A 25,460-nucleotide genomic window follows, 5' to 3' on the forward strand; every position below is an offset into this window, starting at 1 on the left:
GTCCAGGCAGTTCAACCTCCACACACACCTTGACCCGTGTGTGACCCATGTGCTGGGTGTTTGTATTTGATGTCTGCTTCTACTGCACCATTTAAACAACCATTTTACTTTGACGATCATTTCAGGCTCAGTTTTGGAGCCAATGTTTTGGCATTAAATTGTGTATATTCATCTCATTAATACTACAGTGAAATTATGAGAAGTCATGTGATTGATTATTGATAATAGATATTAAATTAATCTGGAAACTTAATATTTGCATTTTTGCCCCTGAAGAAGGTGCAGCTGTAGTTTGTTACTATGACCACTAGAGGGCAGCAAAGAAAGACACAGGAGACAACAAGAGACGTTTGATTCTCATTTATTATCAGCATGCATCTGATAATGATTCATATCAGGTATCAGAGTTTCACAAATTTAGTGAGACTTTTCCACACACTCACAGTCTGACTGCTGCTCTGAAACATTCATGTCATCTACTGATTCTGAAAGTTAAAGATTCTCTGAGATTACAAGAAAGAGAGAGATTTACTGCACAGGACGGATCTTCATGCTGATGGTCTTCAGGGAGTAGTCAAAACCCTTCCATTGTTTCCACTCCACACCAACACCATGGATAGTCCCATCAGCCCCCCAACGATAAACCCCGTTAGGGTTTGCAAAGTGACAGTTGTTGTACCAGAACGCACCCAGATATGTTTTGGCACAGTTCCCTGACGAGCTGTCCTGGTCTTCGTCAAACGTGCTGAACTTCTTTCCGTTGTGAGCACTCAGACTGTCTCCTTCAGAAACACAGATGAACAATCCCAACATTACCACTAATGCCAGTCAGATTGGTCAGCAGGTGTAGTGGGAGTGTTCTCAGTGGACCACGACACAGACTGGACTCATGATATGGAGAAAGAAGCAAGAAAGAAGAAGAAGATAGAGGAGATGGCTGACAAAGCTGGACTGAAAGCCAGCACGGAGGCACTAATCATAGCAGCACAAGAACAAGCTCTGAGCACAAGATCCATAGAGGCTGGGGTCTATCACACCAGGCAAGACCGCAGGTGCAGGCTGTGTAAAGATGAGACAATCCAGCACATAACAGCAGGGTGCCAGAAGCTGGCAGGCAAGGCATACATGGAACGCCATAACCAAGTGGCCGGCATAGTGTACAGAAACATCTGTGCTGAGTATAACCTGGAAGTGTAAGGAGCCTCGTGTGTGGATGAGAGGAAGAGAAGAAGGGACCCAAACGCAGGACTCACGGTGAGAGTTGATGGAGTTTATTATAGTGAGTGGGACGAGCAGAACATCAGATGTCTGACTGACTGAACTGAACACATTAATTAACAACATCAACAATGACACGACAACGAACTGGAAGGAGCTGAGGACTTAAATACACAGGCTGATGGTGATGATGAGAGACCAGTGAGTACACAGCTGAACATAATCTAACTAATGATACATGGAAATAACTAGAACACCACACAATGAGTGAGAAATAAACTGAACCTGACAAAACCAAAAACACTGGGTCAAGGAACCCTGACAGGAAGTCAAAATGGGAGGGTGGTCAAGGACCAATATCCACGCCTTTGTTAGCACTCGGCTGGATTACTGAAATGCACTTTATATTGGAGTCAGCGCATCATATATGACTCATCTACAGAGGGTGCAAAATGCTGCAGCTCATCTTTTAACTGACAAGAAAGTTTGAGCACATTTCTCCTGTTTTAGCTTCACTTCACTGGCTGCCCATTAGATTTAGGATTCATTTTAAAATTCTTATATTTGCTTTTAAAGCCCTCCATGGCCTTGTACATCGTATCTCTCTGAGCTGCTACAGCCTCATACACCCACCCGCTCTCTCAGGTCAGCTGCTCCTGCATGTACCCAGGTCTGGGTGTAAACTTAGAGGAGATCGTGCTTTTGCTGCAGCAGCTCCAAACTGTGGAACGAGCTTCCTTTAGACATCAGACAGGCCTCTCCTCTTCCTGTTTCTAAGTCACTCCGGAAAACCACCTCTTTACCCTGACCTTTGACACCACGTGAGATGTTGGTTTTAGTTTTAGTTTGTTTCAGTTGTTTTTAGTTGATTCTATGCTGTTTATGCTGTTCTATCTTGTTTTTTAAATACAGGGCTGTTTTAATTTTTTATGTATTACGTGTTTTATTTATTTATTTTTGCTGTTTTCTGTTATTCTGTTTTTGAATTATTTTCTCTACAGCACTTTGGTCCTGTGCTGGCTATGTTAAAGTGCTTTATAAATAAAATTGGATTGGACCGAGCTAAGATCCTGTAGGACTTCCAGATACAGACGGACAAAATGCTGATGGCAAACCAACCGGACATAGTGGTGGTGGACAAGCAGACGAAGACGGCCGTAGTGATCGATGTAGCCATCAGAGCAGGACATGAATCCTGCAGATTCCTTCTCAGCTGGTGATTGGACAACTTTAAATGCGCCTCAAAGATGTTATAAAGTGAGCATAACTTTTAACCTTCTCATTTCAGCTCCTCCCTATTAGGAGTCTCCACAGCAGATCATCTGCCTCCACCTCCACCTCCCAGCATCCTCCTCTGTCACTCCAACCCTCTGCATGTCCTCCTTCACTACATCCATGAACCTCTCTGAGCTCTTCCTCTTCTCCTCCTGCCTGGCAGCTCCGTCTTCCTCCTCCACCCTCCCTCCTCTGCACATGCTCAGACCCTCTGACGGACTCATGTCCGTCCAAACATCATCATCCACAGAGACTCCTGCCTGACCTCATCTGTCAGTCTGTCCATCATCACCGGCAACAAGAATGTGCTCAGAGCAGGTCCCTGATGTAATCCCACCTCTTTGCTTTTCCTCATCATCCTATCACTCTCTGAGTTTGTGTTAAACATTCTGGTCAAAATCTCCACTGCCCTCTTTCCTGGAAATCTCCATACCTGCACAGGTATGTCATCAGGACAGACCACTCTTCATCCTGTTTGTAGCTGCTTCCCCCTTAAGACTCCTTAAGACTTCATGCTGGAAAGACTAAAGGACTTACACCGTCTTACATCCCACTCATCGGAGTCCTCGTCTATTTAACCTCCAGCTTGTGGCCGTGCAGTTCTCCTGAAAATCTTATCAGCATGATGGAGTCAACAGTGCCCAGCACAGCTGAGGTAAGGACAGTGTTATCCAACACAGTGGAAGTAAGGCTTTAGCTTTGCGTTCTACTTCAACTTAAATATGTATTCACCCACCTGCCCCTCCATCAGTGAATCCAGACACATGTAGCCTGTAGCCATCAGACTCTCCATCGATGGAGAGCGAGGAGTAACGAGCAAACACCTTGTTTCCATTAAAATCCTCCATGTCGACCAGCAGCTCGTACCTTTTTCTCTGGGTCAGGTGGAAAAGATTCTCCAGACCTGAAAACAACCACAAACAAAATCTGAGTCTCATCAGAGGTTTTACTTTATGAACAGAGAGCTTAAAAGGAACCCTGACTATTATGACAAGTTACTCTAAATATGTTACAAATTATCTCCACTACATAAAACATACTTGAGAATAAGAAAAAAAAATTGTTATTCATTAAATCTTTGTTGTTTAAAACTATTTTGAAAACGTGGGAGTGGCCATGTTTTTTCGCACACAATGCATTCTGGGACGATGACGTGTTGGTTGTCGGCAGTAGGCGCTTTTATTTAGCTAACCTGTTTTGTTTTTTATAGTGTAGCAGCAGTATTAATTAACTTGCCTATTAGTGACCTGCTGACGACTTGGTAGACCGGCATTATACCGGTCATGGAGGCTAAGAAGGGCTTCCCAAAGAACATCTGGATTAAGACATACGGCATCAAAGTTGCATCGAGAGTCTGTAAAAATTACAATATCATAATTTCACTGTATAATAAAAATTTGAATTCTATTAATGTTTTTATCATGCGGCTATGCGATACCATGGATAGCTGCTGCCATAAAATTGAGCTCTTTACAACGCTCTGAGTCGCCGTTGCCATTGGCCAGCAGCAGCCGTATAGACACCAGTAGTTTTCCCTCACTCTCGCGTCCTCGTGTGACGGATTGTTTTCATCTACATCTAAACTAAGTACTGGTTGATTATTTTCACCCTGTCTCTCGGTTTGCTCTGGTTCAAACTGGAAAGGTTGAACAGAAGCCGCTGCTAACTGTGAACTCGATGCGGTGCAACCGTATGACATCCCTAACCAGAGTGCACTGAGAAGTAGATGGCGGCCAACTGGTAAATCGGTTTTATATAAAATGTGCTTAAAAGGAAAACATTTTAATACCACATATATGTCTTTGAAAGCACAGTACATATCTTAGCGCAAACATGTCTTAATAGCCGGGGTTGCTTTTAATGACTGATAAACAGCACCCAGTCCTCACCGAGCCAGTACTCCCCAGCAGCGTTACCAAAGCCCGTCTTGTACTGATCCCAGGGTCTGTAGAAGTTCACCGAGCCGTCCAACCTCCTCTGGAACACCTGGGGAGGAGGCAGGAAGGTGGTTACTAGCAAAATACACAACATTAAATGTAAATAAAAGCAAAGCTTTGAGAGGAATGAAGAAATTATGGAAACAAGGTGGTTGTTTTGTTTTAGTGTCTTTCAGCATGTGCTCCAGATAGATGGCAGACAGTTGGTGTTATAAGCCCCGCCTTCTGTTCAAAGATGGTCGCTCACAGTGGACATAGATGCTTCTTTCACTCCTCTTTCAAACCATCTGTCTTCTCGGTCCAAAATGTGAACACTGGCATCCTCAAAGAGTGACCTTTGTCCTTTAGATGCAGATGGACTGCTGAGTCTTGTCCCATGGAGGTGGCTCTTCTATGTTGTGGCTGTTTGGTGTCTTCAGTGTAGAGGTCTGAGCACTCCTCCCTGCATTGTTGAGTTGGTGTTTGGGATGAACCAGTTTGTGTCTGAGTGTGTGGCTGGGTACACTGGGATGTCGTGCTTGGAGAAGACGCTCCTGAGTTTCTCTGATAAACCTGCTACATGAGGGATGACAATTGTTCTGTTTGTTCCTCTGATCCTCCCTAGTTGGTGTCTGACCTTCATTTCTGAGCATCTTTTCTGATTTGATGAAAGACCAATTAGGACATGTTTTAAGAGCTTCCCTTCAGGCTTAGAGGGAACGTTTTCTGCCCGGTCCTGATTACTCCAAGTTTGTGTTCCAGAGGGTGGTGTGAGTGAAAGAGGAGGTACTGGTCCGTGTGTGGGGGCTTAATATTAACATTTCCATTCTCTTCAATGTGAACAGCACAGTCCACTAACAGCTAACTGCTATCTTTGTGTCTTCCTGGTGAACTTTATGTTTCTGTCCACTGAGCTGATGTGAGCAGTGAAGGTTTCTACTTCTTCTGTGTCTGTGAAGGTTCTCAGCCATCCAGCTCATGGTCATCTAAGGAGGTCGGAAAGAAAAGCAACTGGACTTCTTCAAGTCTTCAAAAGTCCAGTTGCTTTTCTTTCAAGGCCATAAGACAAACCGTACAGCTTTCCACAGATAATGAACACACACAGCAGAGCCAATCAGTGACACATCCCAACAGTCTGCTTCAAGAGTTACAAGAAGTGTAATTACTTTCCTGCAGATACTTACTGTCCACTGTTCTTGTGAGTCCATGTGACAGTACACCTGCGCACACACACACACACACACACATGTCTGGTTTGCTATCCTGGTGGGGACATCCCATTGACATAATGGTTTCCCTAGCCCCTTACCCTAACCCTAACCATTAAAAATGAATGCCTAACCCTAACCCTTACCCTAAACCTAACCATAACCTAATTGTAACCCTGACACTAAAACCCCATTTTCAGTGTGAAAATTGCTTTCAACCCCGAGGGGACCTGGATTTTGGTCCCCACGGTGCAGAAAGTCCCCACCAGTATAGTAAATGTCAGATTTTGGTCCCCACCAGGATAGTACGAACCCGTACACACACACACACACACACACACACACACACACACACACACACACATTACACAAGTATCAAAAAGGAATTAGACTAAATGTATTCATGGTGGACGTTTCCCACTGTTATTAACATGTTATACACAGTGTTGGGCAAGTTACTTTGAAAAAGTAATTAGTTATAGTTACTAGTTACTTCTTCAAAAAATTAACTGAGTTAGTAACTGAGTTACAATATTCTAAAAGTAACTAATTACTAGGAAAAGTAACTATTTCCTCACTGTTTAACTGTCCAGGGTATAATTGGCTGTTTTTGACTACTTTGATGTTTCCTGTATATTTCACCTTTAAAATTATTTACTTTGCCTTGTTTGGTATCATTCTTTTCAGCACAACCTCACCTGTCTGAATTTACAGTTATTTTTTCATTTTGACATATTGTATTAACACAATTGATCTAAAATCAAACAAAAAACATAAAGTCCAAGTAGAAAAAGTTATATTTTTTACTGTAACAACCACAAACATGTTTAATGAATCATTTTCACAACTTGAAATGCAAATATAAATTGTAAGTTTTAAAAACCTATGCACAAGTTTTGCAAACAACAAAGTTATTTGCAGCTATTTGTCTAAAAATGCAGCCAATGCATTTTTTATAACCACTTCAAACTATTTACAGAACAATCAGCTGTTCTGCATCAAATAAGATGCCACACAAATTATTTGTGCCACTCCAATAAATAATTTCTTTCAACTATAAGATAACGGAGCACATCACAGCCTGATACCTGCAGGTCTGACAGCAGCAGCTGTGTCACTGCTCCTGTTTTCACCTGGAGTGAGCGTTTACACTGTAATCTGCCTTTGGTGGCTTTTTGGGCAGCAACTGTGACATTCAGCAGTCACCTCATTGTTCTGACACACAACAAAACTATCAACTACACTGCACATTAACAACACAAGACAACACACTAACTACACACTCCAAACATACTAAAGGTCACAAATCGCACATCTCAAAACTCGCTCTCTCTCTCTCTCTCTCTCTCTCTCTCCGTCACTCCTAAATCTTCCCCGTCTTCCTAAACAACCAAATGTCATGTTGCTGTATCATGTTTTGATTGGTCGACATGGTGCATTTTTCCACCAAACCAAAGGGGTATTTTTTATTTTGTTTCTTTTTCTTCTGGTTGCGAGCAGAGAGTGCTTGCTAGCGCTGTCCTTAGACAGTAAACATCATGATAGTGTTCATGACTCTGGTTTTACGTGACCTATCAACACAATTTAAAAACTGCTATATAGTATCTTGTTGCTAAGTCATCTTAAATTGGTCGTGATTGGTTTACTACGACTACTTTATTCTTCCTCAGCCAATCAGCAGCGATTTTTTTCGCCCCCCTAGCTCCCAGTATGCTGAAGACAGGTTCAACCATCTGTGTGCTGAAAAACAGTAACGCGTCCGCACTGCATTAATGTGTTAGTAACGGTAACAGCACAGTAATAATAGAAATAGTATTTAGTTAGATTACTAATTACTAAAAAAATGTAACACCATAAGTAACACTTTCAACGCTGTTATTCCCATCACTGGTTATACACGCATTATGCACTAAATCAAACTGTGAGCCCCCTGGTGGGCTATGAAAGTACTGCAGTCGGACAGTCGAAAGAGGTTTTTCACACCACATAATCCTATTTTTCATTAAGACAGCTTAATTTAAGCTATATTTTTCAAAGATGCACTTTTGGAAATTTTATAAACTTACAGGATAAGATGTAGTTTTGTAGGTTGAATCAAATGTAAAGAGTTGGTGTAAATGTTATAGGATGAAATCATTTGGAAGCACTGCCATTTAACATTTTGCTTTGTACCGAGAACTGTGGTTTGACTTTTGTACATTAGTTTAAATCTGCCAGAAAAACGTTACAAAGGAAATACTTCATTTTCCAGCTGTGTTACGATCAGAGAGGGATATGATTAAAGGATTGGTCGGGGTGCGGCGCTCTGAAGTTTGAGAACAGCAGCACTAAACAATCAGCTGATCTTCACAGGAAGTTGTTTCCAGTTTACCAGGACAGCAGACGTGGCTCCGATGGGATAGATGGTGTACACGCCGCTGGGTCGGCTGCTGTCTTGGCTGTAGACGTCGCTGCAGTCCAGAGGGAGGAGGAGAGGAGCACAGCTGCTCAGCAGAGGAACCAGGAGGAGGAGGAGGACTGACAGCAGCTGGAACAGATGTTTATTTTACTTTATTTCAGTCAGACATCATGTGGAGCTGCAGCATTTCTGTTTTTGCCACACAGGCAGGAACAAGAACAAGAACTGATAAATGTTCAGTCAGTTTGAAGATATAAAGATACCTTCATCATCGGAGGTCGGCCTAAGTGATCTGATGAAATCCTGATGACTCTGAGCTGTATTTATAAGCAGAGATCAATAATTACTGATCAGCCAATACAGTGAAAAGCATGGTTTAAGATAGATGCACAACAGTGTGTGGACAGATCTCCAGATCAAACACACTCACCATACTGAGCAGAGGAGCACCAGTGGGTGTGGATGGAGGTGAGATCAAACACTGATTTATAAAAGACTTTAAATATGTCAATATGTGTTTACAGGAAACGCTGGAAATAATTTGATGGTGATTGTTTTACTTTAGTGTTCCTCAGCATGTGCTCGAGAGGTCATACAAGGTTTCCTCTTCTGAAACTGTTGGGAAACAGCTTTGTCCTCTGTAACGTGATATAAAGTTTATCCAGTAATGACTCTGTCACATCTGCCACAAGTGGAGAGAGTGTGGACCCAAGCTCAGACACCGACAAAGACTCAATCTAAAAAACGTGCCTTTAATTATGGGGCATAAAAGATAAACAACAGTGCAGGAAGACAACGACTAAACTGACAAAACCTAAAAAGCAAGAATAAAGAAACTGAAAAACTGAGACGTGGGAAATACAGTGACGATACGCAGACGATCCAGCAACAAACAGGAAGACAAAGGGCTTAAATACACAAAGGAATGAGAAACAGGAGGAAAGCACAGCTGGGAGTAATCAGACAAGATAGGCAGGAAGCAGAACTGAAAACACTGTCATAGCAAACAAGACTGTCAAAGTAAAACAGGAAACAGGAGACAATCACAAAGACACGGACCCGACTGACTGAGGAGACACATGAAGAGCACAGAAGCAGAAACCAAGAGACTAGAAATGAAAAATAATAATAAAACCAAAAACTATTAATAAGAGTCGGTCACTGACGCAGGACCGTGACAGATTAAATCAAGATTCTGTTCCTATTGTTCTTTCCATGATTCTATTTTCTCTTAATCTATATTCTATTTTACACAGACGCACACAGACACACACACACAGATCACAACAAAAGCAGATGTAAGCACTTCATGAAGAGGAAACGATCTCTGCAGAGAGAGTGCGGCTGAATAAAGAACAAATTCACAGAGAAGCTTCTCCCGCTGATTTTTTATGTCTTCTTACTTTGGCAGGTTTCTCCTCAGCCAGGCTTCCAACTGCAGCTCCCGTCTCTGCTCCGCAGTCCGAAGGCAGCACAAGCTCAAACAGGGTGGGGAAGGTGGAGGTCGCACTTCCCAGAAAAACCTCTGACAACAGAGGACCAAATAACTTCAGTTTGCAGGGTTGAGAAAAACACTCAAAGCCTTTCTCACTGTGTCAGTTTTCACTAAGGAGTCTCCCTCAGACCTGGACTCACAGCACTGGTCTGTAATGGGGGGTTTGCTATCTATAAGAATAGCAAAACCTCTCTCTGAATATTCATCAGTAAGAACAACCCCAGGTTTCTCTTCAGCACTGTAGCCAGGCTGACAAACAGTCAGAGCTCTGTTGAGCCAATCATCCCTTTAATGTTAACTAGTAACATGTTAACTAACCTTCAGCCAAAGCGTACATATTTGTAAAAAGCTGTTATTCATCCCAGAAAAAAACAAACAATCCTGTAAATGTTACTGTGAAATACAACAATAACAGAAACGTATTGACAGTTATTAATATGTTATTAACAACAAAGAGTTCTTAGATGCCAAACTAATAAAACAATGACAACAGCTGAACAGATTGGAAGAGAGCCGATAAAGTAAGACATGAGAATCAATGTGAAAATTAACAAAAAGAATCAAATAAAATAGAGATCAATTATAACAGAAACGACTACTGATTACATTATTATTATCATTATTATTATTATTATGATACAAAAATGAACCTAACATTAGTAGAATGGAAATTTTTAAAAAACATATGAAATGAGGAAATGTGTGTGGTGTACGGTAAATACAGAAAAAAGGACACGTGAACGTTTGAGTAGAGAAGATAGAAATGTGGGTATAGGAAAGGACAAAGGTCAGGAGAGCATCAACAGATGGAGCTCAGTCAAACATGGGAGCTGTATCTTATCTCATTTACTTGAAAGTTGGTCTTTCTTGAAACTCTACAGTTGTTCACAAAGTATGATGCATTTGTAAATATCAGTTTATCAATAATTTAGACTAACAAGATTGTCTTTAAGATTTTTGAAGGTAAAGGGAGCTGTGACACTGGTGTGTAATTTGAAAACACATTTATAATCAGTTTTATACAAACAAATGACGCTGATATTTTAATGCATTTAGGATATTTTCCAGCTATAAGTGACATATTTCATATGTCGGTAAAAGTTTTACCAACAATATTTTTTACAGGTATTTTTTAGAGCCTTGGATATCCGTGGCTGGTCTCTGTATTTGGTTTTATCTACCTTACCCAACACGGGGCAAAGTCTGTCGTACCAGTGAGATATAATAGAAAAAAATTCCTCATATCTTTTGTCAGTGTCAACATAAATTTTGCTGAGTTGTTAGTTCATTCTTCTGTAGGAAGACCATCTCATATCTATCTCAACTGTTTATTTCATCCCAAAATCAGATGTGACAAACAGACAATCAGTCAGATCATTATTTTTAATGAGACCATCGGTTATATTTGTGAAGATATTATTAATGAGTGTAGCAGTGTTTAGTTATCCTACTGACACATGTGATAAAACTCAGTTATTTCTCTTTGCCTATACAGATTAAAAAGATCTATATTAACGTCGCCACAAGCAAAATTCTGCTTATTATTACTAATTACATAATAACATATATATTCTTCCATTTTGTTATTGTTATTTTTCTATTTCGAACAACAGATATTCAGCAGCTCGGCGCTGACACAGGGCGTCATATATGAAGCCACGCCACCACCCTCTTTTTGGTCCGGTCATGTGACCCGGGCTGCTTGGTTCGTCTTCACCAGCTCTCAGTGCAACAAGGAAACAGTTCACTGTTAGGTAGGTAGTCAGGATTTTAGTAAGATTCATACAGAAACTTCTACTTGAAATGAATTACTGAGAAATCTGCTTCGAAAGAATATCAAGTTTATATGAACAATATGAAGAAATAATATGAAGCTGCTCTTCTGAAAAGTATCTACACAGATGATTTTTAATGAGATAAAAGTGATTTTCAGGATGAATATTATGTTCAGAGCTGTGCTGCTCACTCTAGTTTCTTTCCTGGTGTGAAGGTTTGGATGCAGTCAGTCCTTTTCATGTCCAATCCTTCATTTACATCCACACAATGATAAAGTTTGAACTTCTTAATATTCTGCAAGTTCTGCAGATTTACTGCACAGGACGGATCTTCATGCTGATGGTCTTCAGGGAGTAGTCAAAACCCTTCCATCTGGACCACTCCACACCAACACCATGGATAGTCCCATCAGCCCCCCAACGATAAACCCCGTTAGGGTTTGCATGGTGACAGTTGTTGTACCAGAACGCACCCAGATATAATTTGGCACAGTTCCCTGACGAGCTGTCCTGGTCTTTGTCAAACGTGGAGAACTTCTGTCCGTTGTGAGCACTCAGACTGTCTCCTGCAGAAACACAGATGAATAATCCCAACATTACCACTAATGCCAGTCAGACTGGTCAGCAGGTGTACTGGGAGTGTTCTCAGTGGACCATGACACAGACTGGACTCAAAGCAGGTTCAGCTCCCTGCTGAATCCTGTATGTCTCCGCACCACCTGATCTGTGGTGGGATACAGCTCCAACCTTTTTATCTGTTTCCATGGAAACAGTCAGCAGAGCCCTCGGTGAGCGAATCCTGTTTGAACAGCATGAAGATCACATGATGCTGTAATGACATCATCAGTAAATGGAACAGCTGGAACGTCTCTGGAACTAAACTTGTTGGAGGTTTCAAACTAAGCTTAAACGGGGAACCAGATTTAAGACCTGACACTTATTCATCTCTCAGAGTCAGAGCAGAATATTTCCCCACCTGCCCCTCCGTTAATGAATCCAGACACGTGCAGTCTGTATCCGTAGGACTCTGGATCGATGGAGAACGAGGAGTAACGAGCAAACGCCTTGTTTCCACTGAAGTCCTCCATGTCGACCAGCAGCTCGTACCTTTTCCTCAGAGTGAGGTGGAAGAGCCTCTCGAGGCCTAAAAACAACCAGAAACATGCACAAGTCTCTGATATGTGAAGCTTCTCTGGTTCCACATGTGTCCACAAAGTCACATCAGAGTTTCAGCTTTGCACTTTGCTCACCGAGCCAGTACTCTCTGGCAGGGTTACCAAAGCCCATCTTGTATTGACTCCAGGGTCTGTAGAAGTTCACCGAGCCGTCCGTCCTCCTCTGGAACACCTGGGGACGAGAAGGTGGATAACCAGCTGGACATACACGCCATTCAAGACTAGTCAGAACCACAGACAGGTACCACCAACGCCCTGCGACTTTAGTTTGGACATCGTGCAGACAGCTGGGCTGATTCCTTGAAGCCTCCAACAGTGAGTATCTGGAAGCCTGCAGCAGTGCAGCCAGACTCCTGTTTGCAGGTTTTCCCCACACCGCTGCTCCTCTCTACTTATTACAGAGAAACTCTGGGTTTCTCTCAGATGACAGGAAACAGTACATTTACAGTCTTTTACACACTTTAACTGTTTCTACAGCACTGTATCCTTTCTCCACACACGACCATCTCATGTTCTCCACCATCAGGTCATCATGAGCTTGTTCTGATCAACACCAGGGTCAGTGCTGTTCCTGTTACTGAGCTGGTCGACCCCATTATCCCAGATTTGGGACACGGTGTTTTTACAGAGTTCAGAATGTTTTCTTTGCATAAATAAAATTTCACAAGCAACACACTAGCCTAGTATATGCAGTGTTATCGTTATTTTACATGTCAACAAGGATTTGTGGCTCACGGTGCTCTCTCTTTGGTGGAAACTGGGTCCAAGTGGCTCTTTGAGTGTTAAAGGTTGCAGACCCCTGCCTTAGGCAGCATCATTAGAAGACATAGTATACATTTTCACTGCTATGCAGATGACACACAGCTCTATCTGTCCATGAAGCCAGTTAACACACACCAATTAGTTAAACTGCAGGAATGTCTTAAAGACATAAAGACCTGGATGGCCGCTAACTTTCTGCTTCTTAATTCTTCTCAGTCCAACAAAAACACGTTTGTACTTCCTCGAGCGCTGCTATAAAACTACAGCAATAAGTCAGAATTACTGACAAAACAGCCCAAAGTGAGTGTGTACACTTCAGGTTATTATAGCAGCACAAACACTGATTGATTGATTGATTGATTGATTGATTGATTGATTGATTGATTGATTGATTGATTGATTGATTGATTGATTGATTGATCGATCGGTCGGTCGGTCGGTCATTAGGGTATTGTGAATGTGGAACACCGGACTCTTTCCTAAAGCTGAACCTGTTGTGGTTTGCAGTGACTGGGATTTAAAGTGAAAAACACAAATAAACATATGAAGGTCTGAGTGGAAAGTAAACCGCTGACAAACAGAAACACCTGCAAATGATTGATGTGCAGTTCTGCACCTGGACTGTGCTGCAATGTGCACCCAGAACATGTGTGCTGTCTGACGCAGGCCTTACTTTCGGTTTCACACTACATTATCTGTAATGTTTTGTACTGTGTGATAACTGTAAGGGAACAGATCAATACATGACTGCAGACCTCGTGGGGCTGATGGTCCAGCCTCTGGCCCAGAAACAAATTTCCAGACACGTGCAGTTTGTAGAATCTGGGCCACCCGCATTGAGTGTTATCATCTCGCCAAAGCACTGTTATCAGGTGAAGTACCAGTACCAGGATCAGTAACTCTGTTAGTGCTGGCTGCACGTGATGACCCGCCCTGTCCTGACTGGTTGATGCGCTCGTTGGTGGGCGCTTTCTTGGGGTCGTTGTACTCGGTCAGTTTCCTTTTACCCTGAAAACCAGCAGACATCCAGCTGTGAACAGCTGTTTAACCCTACTGACAGTACTGACCTTCCAGCAGAAACAAAAACGTGATCTCTGAGTACCGTCGGGCTCCGTAGTGTCTCTGTCCCCATCTGTCCGACGTCCTCGGGCTGTTGCTCGGGTTACTGCTGCACAGCTGACCGTACTTAACAGTGTCACACACCCACAAAACAGCTGGACACACACAGATTTAGACTTTTATGTGACACAACCTTAAGGTTTTCAGTTAGGAGAAAATAAATAACCAAAATTATTGCATATTTATTCTGACCAAATATTTTCATATAAATATTCATATTCCCTTATTATTCAAATGCAGAGTTAGAAAACAAACTCAGATCTTCAAACAATTACAGATAAAAGTTTATGACATTTCTGAATAATCCCAAAACCTCGAGGAAAGTTTGATGTTTGCACTGTGGGGACCTGACGTGTCTCCCTGTCCTCAGTGAGTCCTTATGAGCAGGTCCCCAAAATGTCACAAAGGTAAGTTTATGTTTGTAACAATGAAAATTGTTTTTAAACACCATCATCATTATCAGGCTTGCATGTTAAAATCTAAAGATTATTTTTAACAGGTTTATCATCAGTGCAGAGCAGAAAACTCACCCAGTAAAACGACGACGCGTCTCATCTTCAGGTCTTCAGATTTGATTCAGATACTGAGTTTCTGCTGTTTCTCTCTCAGCTTTTATAGTCTGAATGTTGGAAACACCAGAAAACAAACACAATTGAATTATTTCACGGGAAAAACATCTTCTTCCTTCAGTGATGCTGTAAAATCATAATCTGTATTGTCTGAACAGAGTTCAAAGGTCAGAGCTGCCAGTAAGACATTAAAGTCGTGTAAAGTGTGTGGGTGGATGTGCTGCAGGAGCCGATGTCGAACATGGAGGAAAGTTTGGCGCTCGTTACTCAGACCAGACTGAGACCAGTTAAACCTCGAGATAAAACAAGAAACCTTGGGCGTGTAAAGCTACTGTGACCAGATACATGCTCCAAGTTAAAGCTAGCTGGCTAACTCCCCTGTCACGCATCATTAGTTACTCGCCTTTGCTTGTTACAGTCACCTGGATAACGTGAACTTTAAGGTAAACCAGCCAAATAACCCCTCCATCCATGATGCAGTTAGCCCACTGCAGGGTAGCATCGCCACACTGGGTGAATCTGCCACAGACACAAATCATCACGTTGTGATGAATCAGCTGATCTCAGACCAGCAGACTGTTGTATTTGCTGCTTGTTTGTTCATCATTCTCTGTTTGTACTTTGCATGAACTTTATTCTGAACCTTGGACCGGCTGAGTCGGCCTTTGGGCCTCTCCACCACACACCACAGGATTCCCTTCATTTTACCAGTGGAGCCACAACAGAAACCGGATCAGGACAAAACCACGTCATGTTTGGTCATTCACCGGAGACACCGGGAACGTTTGCACCGGTGGGATGAACCCTTCCTTAAACCCTTTGCCCTTTAACCCTTTGCCCTTTAACCCCACTCAAACAGGCTGCAGCAGCTTTTGGACACACACATTTATACACAGCTGACGGTCAAAGGGCCCAAACTGTTCCAATGTGTCTGCATGCACGACACTGCACAACCCTGCAGCCCACGCGTTGTTAATCAGTCACTGAAATGTGGTTGGTGCACGGTCCAAACCGCATGACAAAGTAAAAGCATAGTGATGATTGCTCACAGCAGGAGGCCTGACACTGTTAACATTTACAAAGATCTGAAGTGCAGCCACACGGCCAGCAGTAAGGTGTCCAAAGGGCCGAGTCGCTGCAGTATCCACACAGAGAAGCAGGTTTTATGGTTTTATTGAACTGCTCGTAATCAGACACAGCCGGCACATCACGAGGCACGTGTTCGTGGAAATGTCACGTTTTGAACTTGGCCCAGTTTTTCTAACTCGTGTTTATCCTTCAGCCTTATCGTGAGCTGACTGAATTACTGATCTAAACCTGGAAAGCCGGATCACAACATCCTGGCTCTCATCCTCCAGCGAAGATGGAGGCCGGTCCTCTTTATTTCTTTACAGCTCTGACTGAGAAACAGAAAGAGCAGCTGACACTGATGTTATCGAGGAAAACACGTTCCTATTGTGCATACACAGTTTGCAGTAAAGTGCAGTCACACGTGTACAAATGCACACGGATCCAGATGTGAGCTGTCTTTGCAGTTTGCACACATCCAATCCAACTTTATTTATAAAATCAAAGCACAAAGTGCTTTTCAGTAAAACACAGTAACATACATTAAACAGACAAAGAAAATTAAATAACAATAAAATGAATAATAAACGAATAAAGAAAGAAAGAAGATTCAAACGGACTAGGAGCTGACTCTGGAGAAAAGCCTAATGTGGAGGGGCAGCTTATTCCATAATCTGGGGGCCACAACAGCGAAAGCTCGACCCCCGGTGTTTCAGTCTCGACATGGGGACCGCGAGGAATGACTGCTCAGTCGATCCCAGAGACCTCTGTGGAGGTGCAGAAGGTCTGCCAGGTAAATAGGAGCCCGGCCATTTAAATCTTTAAAAGCAAACAATAAAATTTTAAAATGAATTCTAAGATAAACAAGCAACAAGAGGGTAATGTGCTCGTGTGTGTTCCTGTCAGCAGGCGAGCAGCAGCATCCTGGGCCATCTGTAAGCGTGACCGTGAGGCCTGATCAGACCGACATAATCTGCATCATTACTTTTTCTCACCACTGTATTTATCTGTTGGTCCATGTTAAGAGCTGTGTCAACTTTCACTCCAAGGCTGGTGACGCTGGTCTGATGGTGGCACACCAAATATGATGACCTCAGTCTTGTTTTCACTCTAATGTGCTCATTTGCACACGTGGCTCATGCACCCAGGTGTTTCACAGGTGATCACACTCAGGTGGAGGGCTCCACCTGCTGGCCATCTCTGTAGGAGTGACAGCTGATAACACTTAACACACCAGAATATTTACTATTGTCTGAAATGTTATTCATGTGGAAACCAGTGAATTAATGAACTTTGTACATTTGATTATCACAACAGATTCAGTTTCTCATCAAACACATTTCGGTCCTTCTGTCTCAGATCCGCGGGTTTTTAGAAGAGTTATATTATTTATATTACATATTTATATTAAATTTATATTACATATAAAAGCCTTTAAACTTGTTTGATCTTATTTATCATGAAAAAGAAAGAATCTGAAATTTAAGACAGATACATCAGAAATATCAGAGGACTTTAAAAAACAACACAAAGTCCAGCAGGCCATTGTTTTCATTTCAATGTGTCTTAGTCACAAAAATTATTTAAAAAATACTGTTTTTATTCAACTTTCATGCTCTATTAAAGAATACCGCAGACGGTCGTATCTGTCTCAGATCTCTACATTTTCATTTAAAGTCTGGACGTGTCAAATTTTAGCTTCTGTAGAATTACAGGAATTATTTTACGGTTACTGTTCATAACCATCATCTTTCTCATTGCATTAATTATCATTTCATCAACGCATTTATTGAAGTTGCTGGCATTATGTTATAATTTGTATTACAGGGGTTATCATAATCACATATTAACATGTTTATTACAGGTGCAGTTACAACCACTTTAAATCGTTGAGTTAAATCTATAATCTTAAAAGCTTATATGCTGAGTATATTGTTACAGTAAAATAGTAGCTGAGCAAAGGCCTCAGTGTATTCAGCAACATATTGCACTAGAGTTTACTTGACAACAGGTGACGGAAGGAGGACAAGTCCATGGGGACCTCAAAGGCCTGAGATCATCACCATATTCGGAAGAGGAAGAGGCAAACAATGTTCTTAAGATGCAAATTATGTGCTTGTAAACGCAAGAGGGGGCGTTATAATACCCTGATGTTATAAAAGCAATCTGAAGTGTATTTTTGAGCGAGGTTTACAACTGATATTTTGCAGTTTACTCCTCCCCACGCTGCGTGTATTCATTAAAATCAATTGTTTGGATCATGCTCTTCTGGACCGTCATTGTTTTACTCTCGTCCTCAATTTCGGACCCATAACACTTCATATATCAACTATTCTGTTCAATATTTCTTTTTTAAAGGTCCGTCGGTACACAAATGCCAAGAAGGCCTCGGGCAGCTGACAGCAGACAGTGAAGAGGAGCAGGTGGAGGACCTGCGATGGACGAGCAGGCCCATCGACAGAGGGAGTGATGGAGGCGCCGATCAGCTGCAGGCCCATTGAGGAGACACACAGTGACATACAGCAGCTTATACGTCACAGAGCTTTCCCAAACGCTGCTCAGAGCTCGAGGCTGCGTTCATGAGACGACTGCTGCTGTCAAACTCAGAGCCAGCAGTCTTCAGCCTCTGTAGGACTGAGCACCAACTGTCCCCAGCTTAGATTATTAATATTCTGCTACATTATTTTACATTTGGGACATTACTCAAATTACTCAACTAATCAGTAACACATCAATACCACTGATCAGCTGACAAACAGGTCATGGGAGCAGATCAGAGGCACTGACGAGGTAAGCGGCATTATTTCATATATTTAGGAGAAGAAACTTTAACTGAAATTTAAATCTGAAGTACGTAAGAGCCTGGATCCGGATCAGGGTCGGGATCTGGATCTGGAAATGAGCCATTCAGACGCAGAGAAGATCAACTTCATCTGTGAAGCAGCATTTCATCTGGTCCAGCAGGGGGCGCCACAGCTCCTGAGAGCTCCTCAGTCTCACTTCAGCCTCTTCTGGAGGAAGCTGCTGTTCTTTACATTCAGCTCTTTCTTGGAGTTAAAAAGTTGACACCTCAGCATTTCCCAAACTTCAAAACTGGCTCTGGTTCTTTTTCCACCTCCCCCTCTGACAGTTCTCAGGACCTAACAGAACCAGAACCTGAGGCGTGGCCATGACAGAACACCTGAGAAGAGTCCACCGTGGACCAGGCCTGAGCATGGACCAGGTATAGATTAAAGAAAACACACAAACACAGTCCGGGTCCTGGTCCTATTCTTTGTTATGGTCCTGGTCCTAGTCTTTGTTCTGGTCCCAGACTTTGTTCTGGTCCTGGTCCTAGTCTTTTTTCTGGTTCTGGTTCTAGTCTTTGTTCTGGTCCCAGACTTTGTTCTGGTCCTGGTCCTAGTCTTTGTTCTTGTTCTTGTTCTTGTTCTGGTCCCAGTCTCTGTTCTGCTTCTGATCCTAGTCTTTGTTCTGGTCCTGGTCCCAGTCTTTGTTCTGGTTCTGGTCCTAGTCTTTGTTCTTGTTCTGGTTCCAGTCTCTGTTCTGGTCCTGGTCCCAGTCTTTGTTCTGGTTCTGGTCCCAGTCTCTGTTCTGGTCCTGGTCCCAGACTTTGTTCTGGTTCTGGTCCCAGTCTTTGTTCTGGTTCTGGTCCTAGTCTTTGTTCTTGTTCTGGTCCCAGTCTCTGTTCTGGTCCTGGTCCCAGTCTTTGTTCTGGTTCTGGTCCTAGTCTTTGTTCTTGTTCTGGTCCCAGTCTCTGTTCTGGTTCTGGTCCCAGTCTCTGTTCTGGTTCTGGTCCTAGTCTTTGTTCTGGTCCTGATCCTTGTCTTTGTTCTGGTCCTGGTGTATAGTACACCCTTGGGTGTGACACACACTGGTTGCTGTAGAACACACTGTGGTCTCTCTGGCCTGTCTTACTGGAAATGCTTCTTTGCGTCACCCGACACCTGAGACATCCTCTCCTCAGTCGGCCCCACCCACCCCTGGCCCTGGGGGAGGTGTGGGTGTGGAGAACTAAGCGCTCCCTTCGCAGCAGTGCTCTTTGCTGACTCTGCTCTCATCAGGTCCAGGCTGGGGGCCTCAGGGTTCACACAGTGTGGTTAATGATTGAGGGGGGGGGGGCGGTCACTCATTGATCGCAGGAACTTTTAAACCCACAGACAGAATTAGGGTGGCGGAACTTCACTGTCACTCCACTGGGACTCTACTGGGTTCGACTCAGAGGAAGATGAAGGAGACTTTTATTCTCCTGGAAACAAACTGAACGTCTTTCTTTCCGTCTTCTGTCCCTCTGCCACCCAGCTTCACCTGGCCGATCTCCACCCGTCATTGGAGGAGGGCTCAGTGCACCTGGATACCTGATCACCTGCGGTCCAAGCCACACTTTTACCTTTGTTTTTGCTGTTGTGAAGCAGCTGACAGGCTTCAGGTTTGCACCAGAAGCTCCAGGATCAGCCTCCGTGGTAAAGCTGCAGCGATGGCTGCTGGAAAGCAGCGGGGCGGCCGGGGGGGGCCTCCGGATGGCGGGTGGGGGTGGGTGATTGTCGGCTGCTGCTTCATGGTGATGGTGTGCACGCGTGCAGTGACCAGGTAACGCTCACACGCGCATGCTCACACGCGCATGCTCACACGCACACGCACTGGTCTTTATAGCTGTGTGAGGACCCTTGCAGTCCGAGGCGCTTCACCTCAAAGGACTTGGTGCACAGAGCGCGTGGACGCCCACACCAACACTGCACACAGCCGTGTTAGTGTAGCTACAGATGATGGTGTCCATCAGACTGGCTGTTATATCGGAGTTTACTGATTTGTGCAAACATAAAAGAGACTGGCAGGAATCGTTTCTGTTGTTTTGCATTTTGAGGTCACTTTGGGTTCATTAAGGCCCTGATACACCTTTAAAGAGGCACCTGAGTGTGTATGTGGACACATTTAAAGAGATCAAAACATTTTCAGAAACAAAATCTTCCGTGAAAAGAAGAATCAAAGACATGCAGACAACATTCCTGTGACATGACTCAGTAACGAGGACTTCAGGGCAATTAGAGCGATTGGCAAACTCAGTTAAAGCAGAGCGCAGTCAGCCTTTAACCATTCAACAGAAAACGGTCCAGAGGTGTGGCCTAAAAAATAAAACCAGTCTTCTCATTGTGATACAGCAGCATGTTTCTCTTTGTTACACAAGCAACAAAAAAAAGGAACATTGTGTACTACTTAAAAAAAAACCTGTTGGAGAAACATCTGCCAATTACTGAGGTTAATTAGTGACGTGGCTGCGTGTGAAAGAGCGTCTGAGGCCTGAAGCTGGGCGGAGTTCAGCACTTAGCCAAAGGATGTGTGGGCTAGAGTTCAACAGCCTCTCAGAACCACTGATTCTCAATTCTACAGAGCAATGAGAGCACACAGAGAGCTGCTGCATGTTGGTGGCTGGTGTTGCTGGATGTTTGTTGCTGGATGTTTGTTGCTGGTGTTGCTGGATGTTTGTTGCTGGCGTTGTTGGATGTTTGGTGCTGGTGTTGCTGGATGTTTGTTGCTGGTGTTGCTGGATGTTTGGTGCTGGTGTTGCTGGATGTTTGTTGCTGGCGTTGCTGGATGTTTGGTGCTGGTGTTGCTGGATGTTTGTTGCTGGTGTTGCTGGATGTTTGGTGCTGGTGTTGCTGGATGTTTGTTGCTGGTGTTGCTGGATGTTTGGTGCTGGATGTTTGTTGCTGGTGTTGCTGGATGTTTGTTGCTGGTGTAGCTGGATGTTTGTTGCTGGTGTTGCTGGATGTTTCTTGCTGGTGTTGCTGGATGTTTGTTGCTGGATGTTTGTTGCTGGTGTTGCTGGATGTTTGGTGCTGGCATTCCTGGATGTTTGTTGCTGATGTTGCTGGATGTTTGTTGCTTGCATTGCTGGGTGTTTGTTGCTGGTGTTCCTGGGTGTTGGTGGCTGGTGTTGCTGGATGTTGGTGGCTGGTGTTGCTGGATGTTTGTTGCTGGTGTTGCTGGATGTTTGGTGCTGGCATTCCTGGGTGTTTGTTGCTGATGTTGCTGGATGTTTGTTGCTTGCATTGCTGGGTTTTGTTGCTGGTGTTCCTGGATGTTGGTGGCTGGTGTTGCTGGATGTTTGTTGCTGGTGTTGCTGGTACTTAGCATCCAAAGAGTTAAAGAGTATGAGCCTCAAACGTGCCTGACAAGGTCTACAGAATTCATCCTTCTGCACAAAAAGATGGAACTTCTGCTTCGTCTCATCCACCATCACACGCATCCACACCATCAGTCCGAACACCTTGCATTATGAGCGTGCTCAGTAGAAGTAACTTATAATTATATTGGGCGGCTGTGGCTTGTTTGTTAGAGATGGTCATCTGTGGGACATGTCTCGTTTGAATGAAGCGTGTAAAAATTGAGACTGAGTAAAAAAGCACTACAAGTACCATCACACCAGCTAGTACTACGTGTTTATGATGAAGTATTACACTCTGCAGGTCAGGGAATAATAACAATAAAAACACCTCACAGGTATTTTCAGCGACATACAGGGGTGTGTCTACAGGGGGGCATGGGGTGTACACTATTTTACACTGTAGTTCCTCGTTATTCTGCAGATTAAGATTATTAATAAAATATTTAATAATCCGTTATGTTCTGTGCTTACAGAGTAACCAAACCAGCATCATAAGCATGTTTACCACAGGCCCGCAGAGCAGCAGTGAGACCAGGCAGTAATAATCAAACCAGAACACACAGATTCAAAAACACACCATGTTTCTCATTTTAACACGTGACACTGATCTGAGAGCAGCGGCTCTGCAGAGAAGCGTCTGCAAAGACTTTAAGTTTGTATTCATGCAGCATGTTCCTGCACACACACGTCGTCAACATCTAATTATGTGTGTGTGTGTAGCTGGTCTCACTGGGAGATGGGGGCTGTGCATCGGGGGGAACTAGTTTAATGGGTGGGGGAGGCTGAGCCGGCATTGGCTGCACATGGTCCTAGTGCCTGCAGGCTCCTTGTTTCAGGTTCAGTTAATCTGAGTACTCAGATTACTTTTTCCTTGTAAGGAGTAAGCTGCATGACCGGTTCTCCCTCTGAGATCGCTAACGTCTCCAAACAGCCTCGGCCGGTGTTTGCTCACCATCTACGTTGTTCCAAGCTGAGAGCGGAGCTCTCCAGCAGGAGAGCGTCTTTGTATGTGAAGGATACGTGCAGCTCAAAGACTCTGGAGCTCTGCTGCTCGCTCTGCGCTCGGGGGATTTACAGCCCCACACCTTCTACACCAAACACCTGCACCGCTGCACCACCAGCAGCGTCTGTCCCTGTGCACCTCACATCCGTGTAATGTTGAAGACTCCGCCCCCTGAGGACGGCAGAGCGGTTGACATTTTAGAAACGCTCTGACACTGATGTCAGCCAGCAAAGGAAACCTATTTCCATCCAGTGATTAGTGAAACTCAGCTGTGATTCCTGGGTGGAGGCGTCTGACGGAGGAATCCTCGGTGCTCGCAGTGACCGGCTCGTCTGATGTTATTCTTTCATCCAAACAGGAAGTTTACCGGAGGCACCGGGTCTGCCGCTCAGCTGTGGCCTGGGCCCCAGGGCTGAAGGGGTTAAACACAGAGACACGCGGCGTCCTCCTGTGACCTTTGACCCACATTTCCTGCTCCAACTGGAGACCAGCGCCGACTGCTGCTGCAGCTGGAAAACTTCTCAGAAACGTGTGTTCAGAGCTCCACCTCTCCTCCATCAGCTCGCTGCGAGAGAGTGTGTTTGTGCGTCTGTGTGTGTGTTATGTGCTCACAGTAAGGCCAGAGAGCCGGCCCGTCCTCCATGTTTCTCACTGCAGTTATACAACAACACATTAATCCTGAAGTTATGTGACTGGCACACATTACATAACACACACACACACACACACACACACACACACACACACACACACACACACACACACACGCGCGCGCGCGCCTGCCCTGCTGGTTAACGGGGACCTTCTCTCTGCTGATAGGAAACAGGAACAGGATTTCTGTTCTGTTTACTGACAACGCTTTATTTACAGGAAGTCCCGCCTTAAACCCTCCCCTACTACCTGTTCTGAATCTAATCAGCATTAGGGAGAATGCATGTTGAAGACTCAACTTTATGTCCATCTTTATGTACAGTCTGTTTTGGGGGGAGAACTACAATTCCCAAGATGCATTTAAATGGTAAACGGCCTGTATTTGTATAGCGCTTTACTTAGTCCCTAAAGACCCCAAAGCGCTTTACACTACATTCAGTCATCCACCCATTCACACACACATTCACACACTGGTGATGGCAAGCTACATTGTAGCCACAGCTGCCCGTGGCCGCACTGACAGAGCAACAAACATCCAATCAGTGAGCTACAAAGTCAGCTGACTGCAAAAGATAAAGAATGATGGGTACTGTAGTGTACTGAAGCTTTTTTCAGAGACAGTCATGGTGTATCTTTGTAGCGTGTCTTTGCAGCCGAGCATCAAACGTGGGGGCAGTGTTAACCCTCTCTTGTGTCTGCAGGTGTGTCTCCATCTTCTTCGTGGAGTTCCAGGCTCACTTCGGGGCCGACTATGCTGCCACCGCCTGGATCCACAGCCTGCTGGACTGCAGCACCATGCTCTGCGGTGAGTACCGCCTCTCAGACATCACAGAGTGGTTCTTGTGGTCACGTGAGGCTGAGCGTGTCTGTGTGTGCAGCTCCCGTCGGCAGCCTGGTGGGGAGCCGCTGGTCTTGCAGGGCGGCGGTGGTGGTGGGGGGCCTCCTGGCCTCCTGCGGCCTCCTGCTCAGCTCCTTCGCCACCAGCCTGGAGGTGCTTTACTTCAGCGCCGGGATCCTGACAGGTCAGACTCAGACGTGTCTTAAAGCGGCATGCTCTTTATCATGCTGACGCGTAAAACCTGTCCGCAGGTCTGGGCTTCGCCCTCTGCTACACCCCTGCCATCGCCCTGGTGGGCTGTTACTTCCAGCGGAGGAAGGCGCTGGCATACGGCGTGGCCATGTCGGGCAGCGGGATCGGGACCTTCGTGCTGGCTCCGGTGGTGCAGATGCTCATCCAGCTGTACTCGTGGAGGGGGGCGCTGCTCGTCCTCAGTGGCTTCGTCGCAAACCTGTGCGTCTGTGGGGCGCTGCTCCGACCAATAGCACTGCAGGAGGAGCAGTGTGGTAGGTGTTCTCGTCAGTCACATGTTCCCTCAGTGGGTCAATCAGAATCAGACTCACCTGTGTACTCTGGTGCAGGTGACATCTCACAGCAGGATGTGGATAAACCTCCCAAAGACTCTGTGGACCTCCTAGCTCCGCCTCTTCCACCTGGAAGCTCCGCCCCCAGGCTGAGGAGAATGTGGCGCCTCCTGTCCTGCGGGGAGTACCGCTTCCTGCTGCTGCCTGACTTCCTGGGTCTGGCTGGGTCCTTCCTGTTTCTGGCCAGCGGATGCAGCCTCCCCTTCGTGTACCTGGTGCCCTACGCCCTGAGTGTCGGCGTCA

At 44.5% G+C, this 25,460-nt stretch overlaps 3 protein-coding genes across 6 annotated transcripts in view; 1 reads left to right on the forward strand and 2 right to left on the reverse strand.

The window, feature by feature from the left end:
• Positions 1-353: 353 nt before the first annotated feature.
• On the reverse strand, positions 354-9,640 carry LOC100706666 (microfibril-associated glycoprotein 4). Of its 2 annotated transcripts, XM_003449405.5 has the most exons (7): positions 9,419-9,640; positions 8,279-8,332; positions 7,989-8,144; positions 5,594-5,629; positions 4,383-4,479; positions 3,230-3,397; positions 354-782 (listed from the first exon to the last, which is right to left on the reverse strand). In XM_003449405.5, the coding sequence occupies exons 2-7, from the start codon at positions 8,285-8,287 to the stop codon at positions 529-531; spliced, it is 720 nt and encodes a 239-aa protein (XP_003449453.1). In that variant the 5' UTR covers positions 8,288-8,332; positions 9,419-9,640; the 3' UTR covers positions 354-528. The 2 variants fall into 2 exon arrangements, with proteins under 2 accessions (XP_003449453.1, XP_019217720.1); XM_019362175.2 differs by lacking the exon at positions 5,594-5,629.
• Positions 9,641-11,414: 1,774 nt separating this feature from the next.
• Positions 11,415-14,354, reverse strand: LOC100699215 (microfibril-associated glycoprotein 4). The gene is made up of 5 exons (XM_019362201.2): positions 14,290-14,354; positions 13,978-14,209; positions 12,536-12,632; positions 12,262-12,429; positions 11,415-11,851 (listed from the first exon to the last, which is right to left on the reverse strand). The coding sequence occupies exons 1-5, from the start codon at positions 14,352-14,354 to the stop codon at positions 11,598-11,600; spliced, it is 816 nt and encodes a 271-aa protein (XP_019217746.1). The 3' UTR covers positions 11,415-11,597.
• A 5,736-nt stretch (positions 14,355-20,090) lies between these two features.
• The window catches only part of slc16a12b (solute carrier family 16 member 12b), an 8,233-nt gene continuing 2,863 nt past the window's right edge, over positions 20,091-25,460 (forward strand). For 2 of the 3 annotated variants that reach the window (XR_002063127.2, XM_005471521.4), the window contains exons 1-5: positions 20,091-20,565; positions 24,497-24,600; positions 24,674-24,817; positions 24,885-25,139; positions 25,215-25,460. The exon at positions 25,215-25,460 is cut by the window's right edge and continues 88 nt beyond it. Coding sequence is in view for 2 of the 3 variants with exons in the window: in XM_005471521.4 (XP_005471578.1) it covers positions 20,453-20,565; positions 24,497-24,600; positions 24,674-24,817; positions 24,885-25,139; positions 25,215-25,460 (862 nt within the window). In the remaining variant the exon portion in view is untranslated. Of the gene's footprint in view, positions 20,566-23,502; positions 23,674-24,496; positions 24,601-24,673; positions 24,818-24,884; positions 25,140-25,214 lie in introns of all 3 variants that reach the window. The other variant, XM_019362398.2, reaches the window with a different exon arrangement.

The sequence above is a fragment of the Oreochromis niloticus genome, linkage group LG8, assembly GCF_001858045.2.
Source record: "Oreochromis niloticus isolate F11D_XX linkage group LG8, O_niloticus_UMD_NMBU, whole genome shotgun sequence".
NCBI lineage: Eukaryota > Metazoa > Chordata > Actinopteri > Cichliformes > Cichlidae > Oreochromis > Oreochromis niloticus.

Coding starts and splice junctions, on each gene's coding strand:
- LOC100706666 (XM_003449405.5), bottom strand. Junction 3,398..4,382: donor TGCTGGGGAGTACTGGCTCG/GTGAGGACTGGG, acceptor GGTTGTTTTCAG/GTCTGGAGAATCTTTTCCAC. Junction 783..3,229: donor ATTCACTGATGGAGGGGCAG/GTGGGTGAATAC, acceptor GTGTTTCTGAAG/GAGACAGTCTGAGTGCTCAC.
- LOC100699215 (XM_019362201.2), bottom strand. CDS start 14,354: ATGGGGACAGAGACACTACGGAGCCCGACGGTACTCAGAGATCACGTT. Junction 12,430..12,535: donor TGCCAGAGAGTACTGGCTCG/GTGAGCAAAGTG, acceptor GGTTGTTTTTAG/GCCTCGAGAGGCTCTTCCAC. Junction 11,852..12,261: donor ATTCATTAACGGAGGGGCAG/GTGGGGAAATAT, acceptor GTGTTTCTGCAG/GAGACAGTCTGAGTGCTCAC.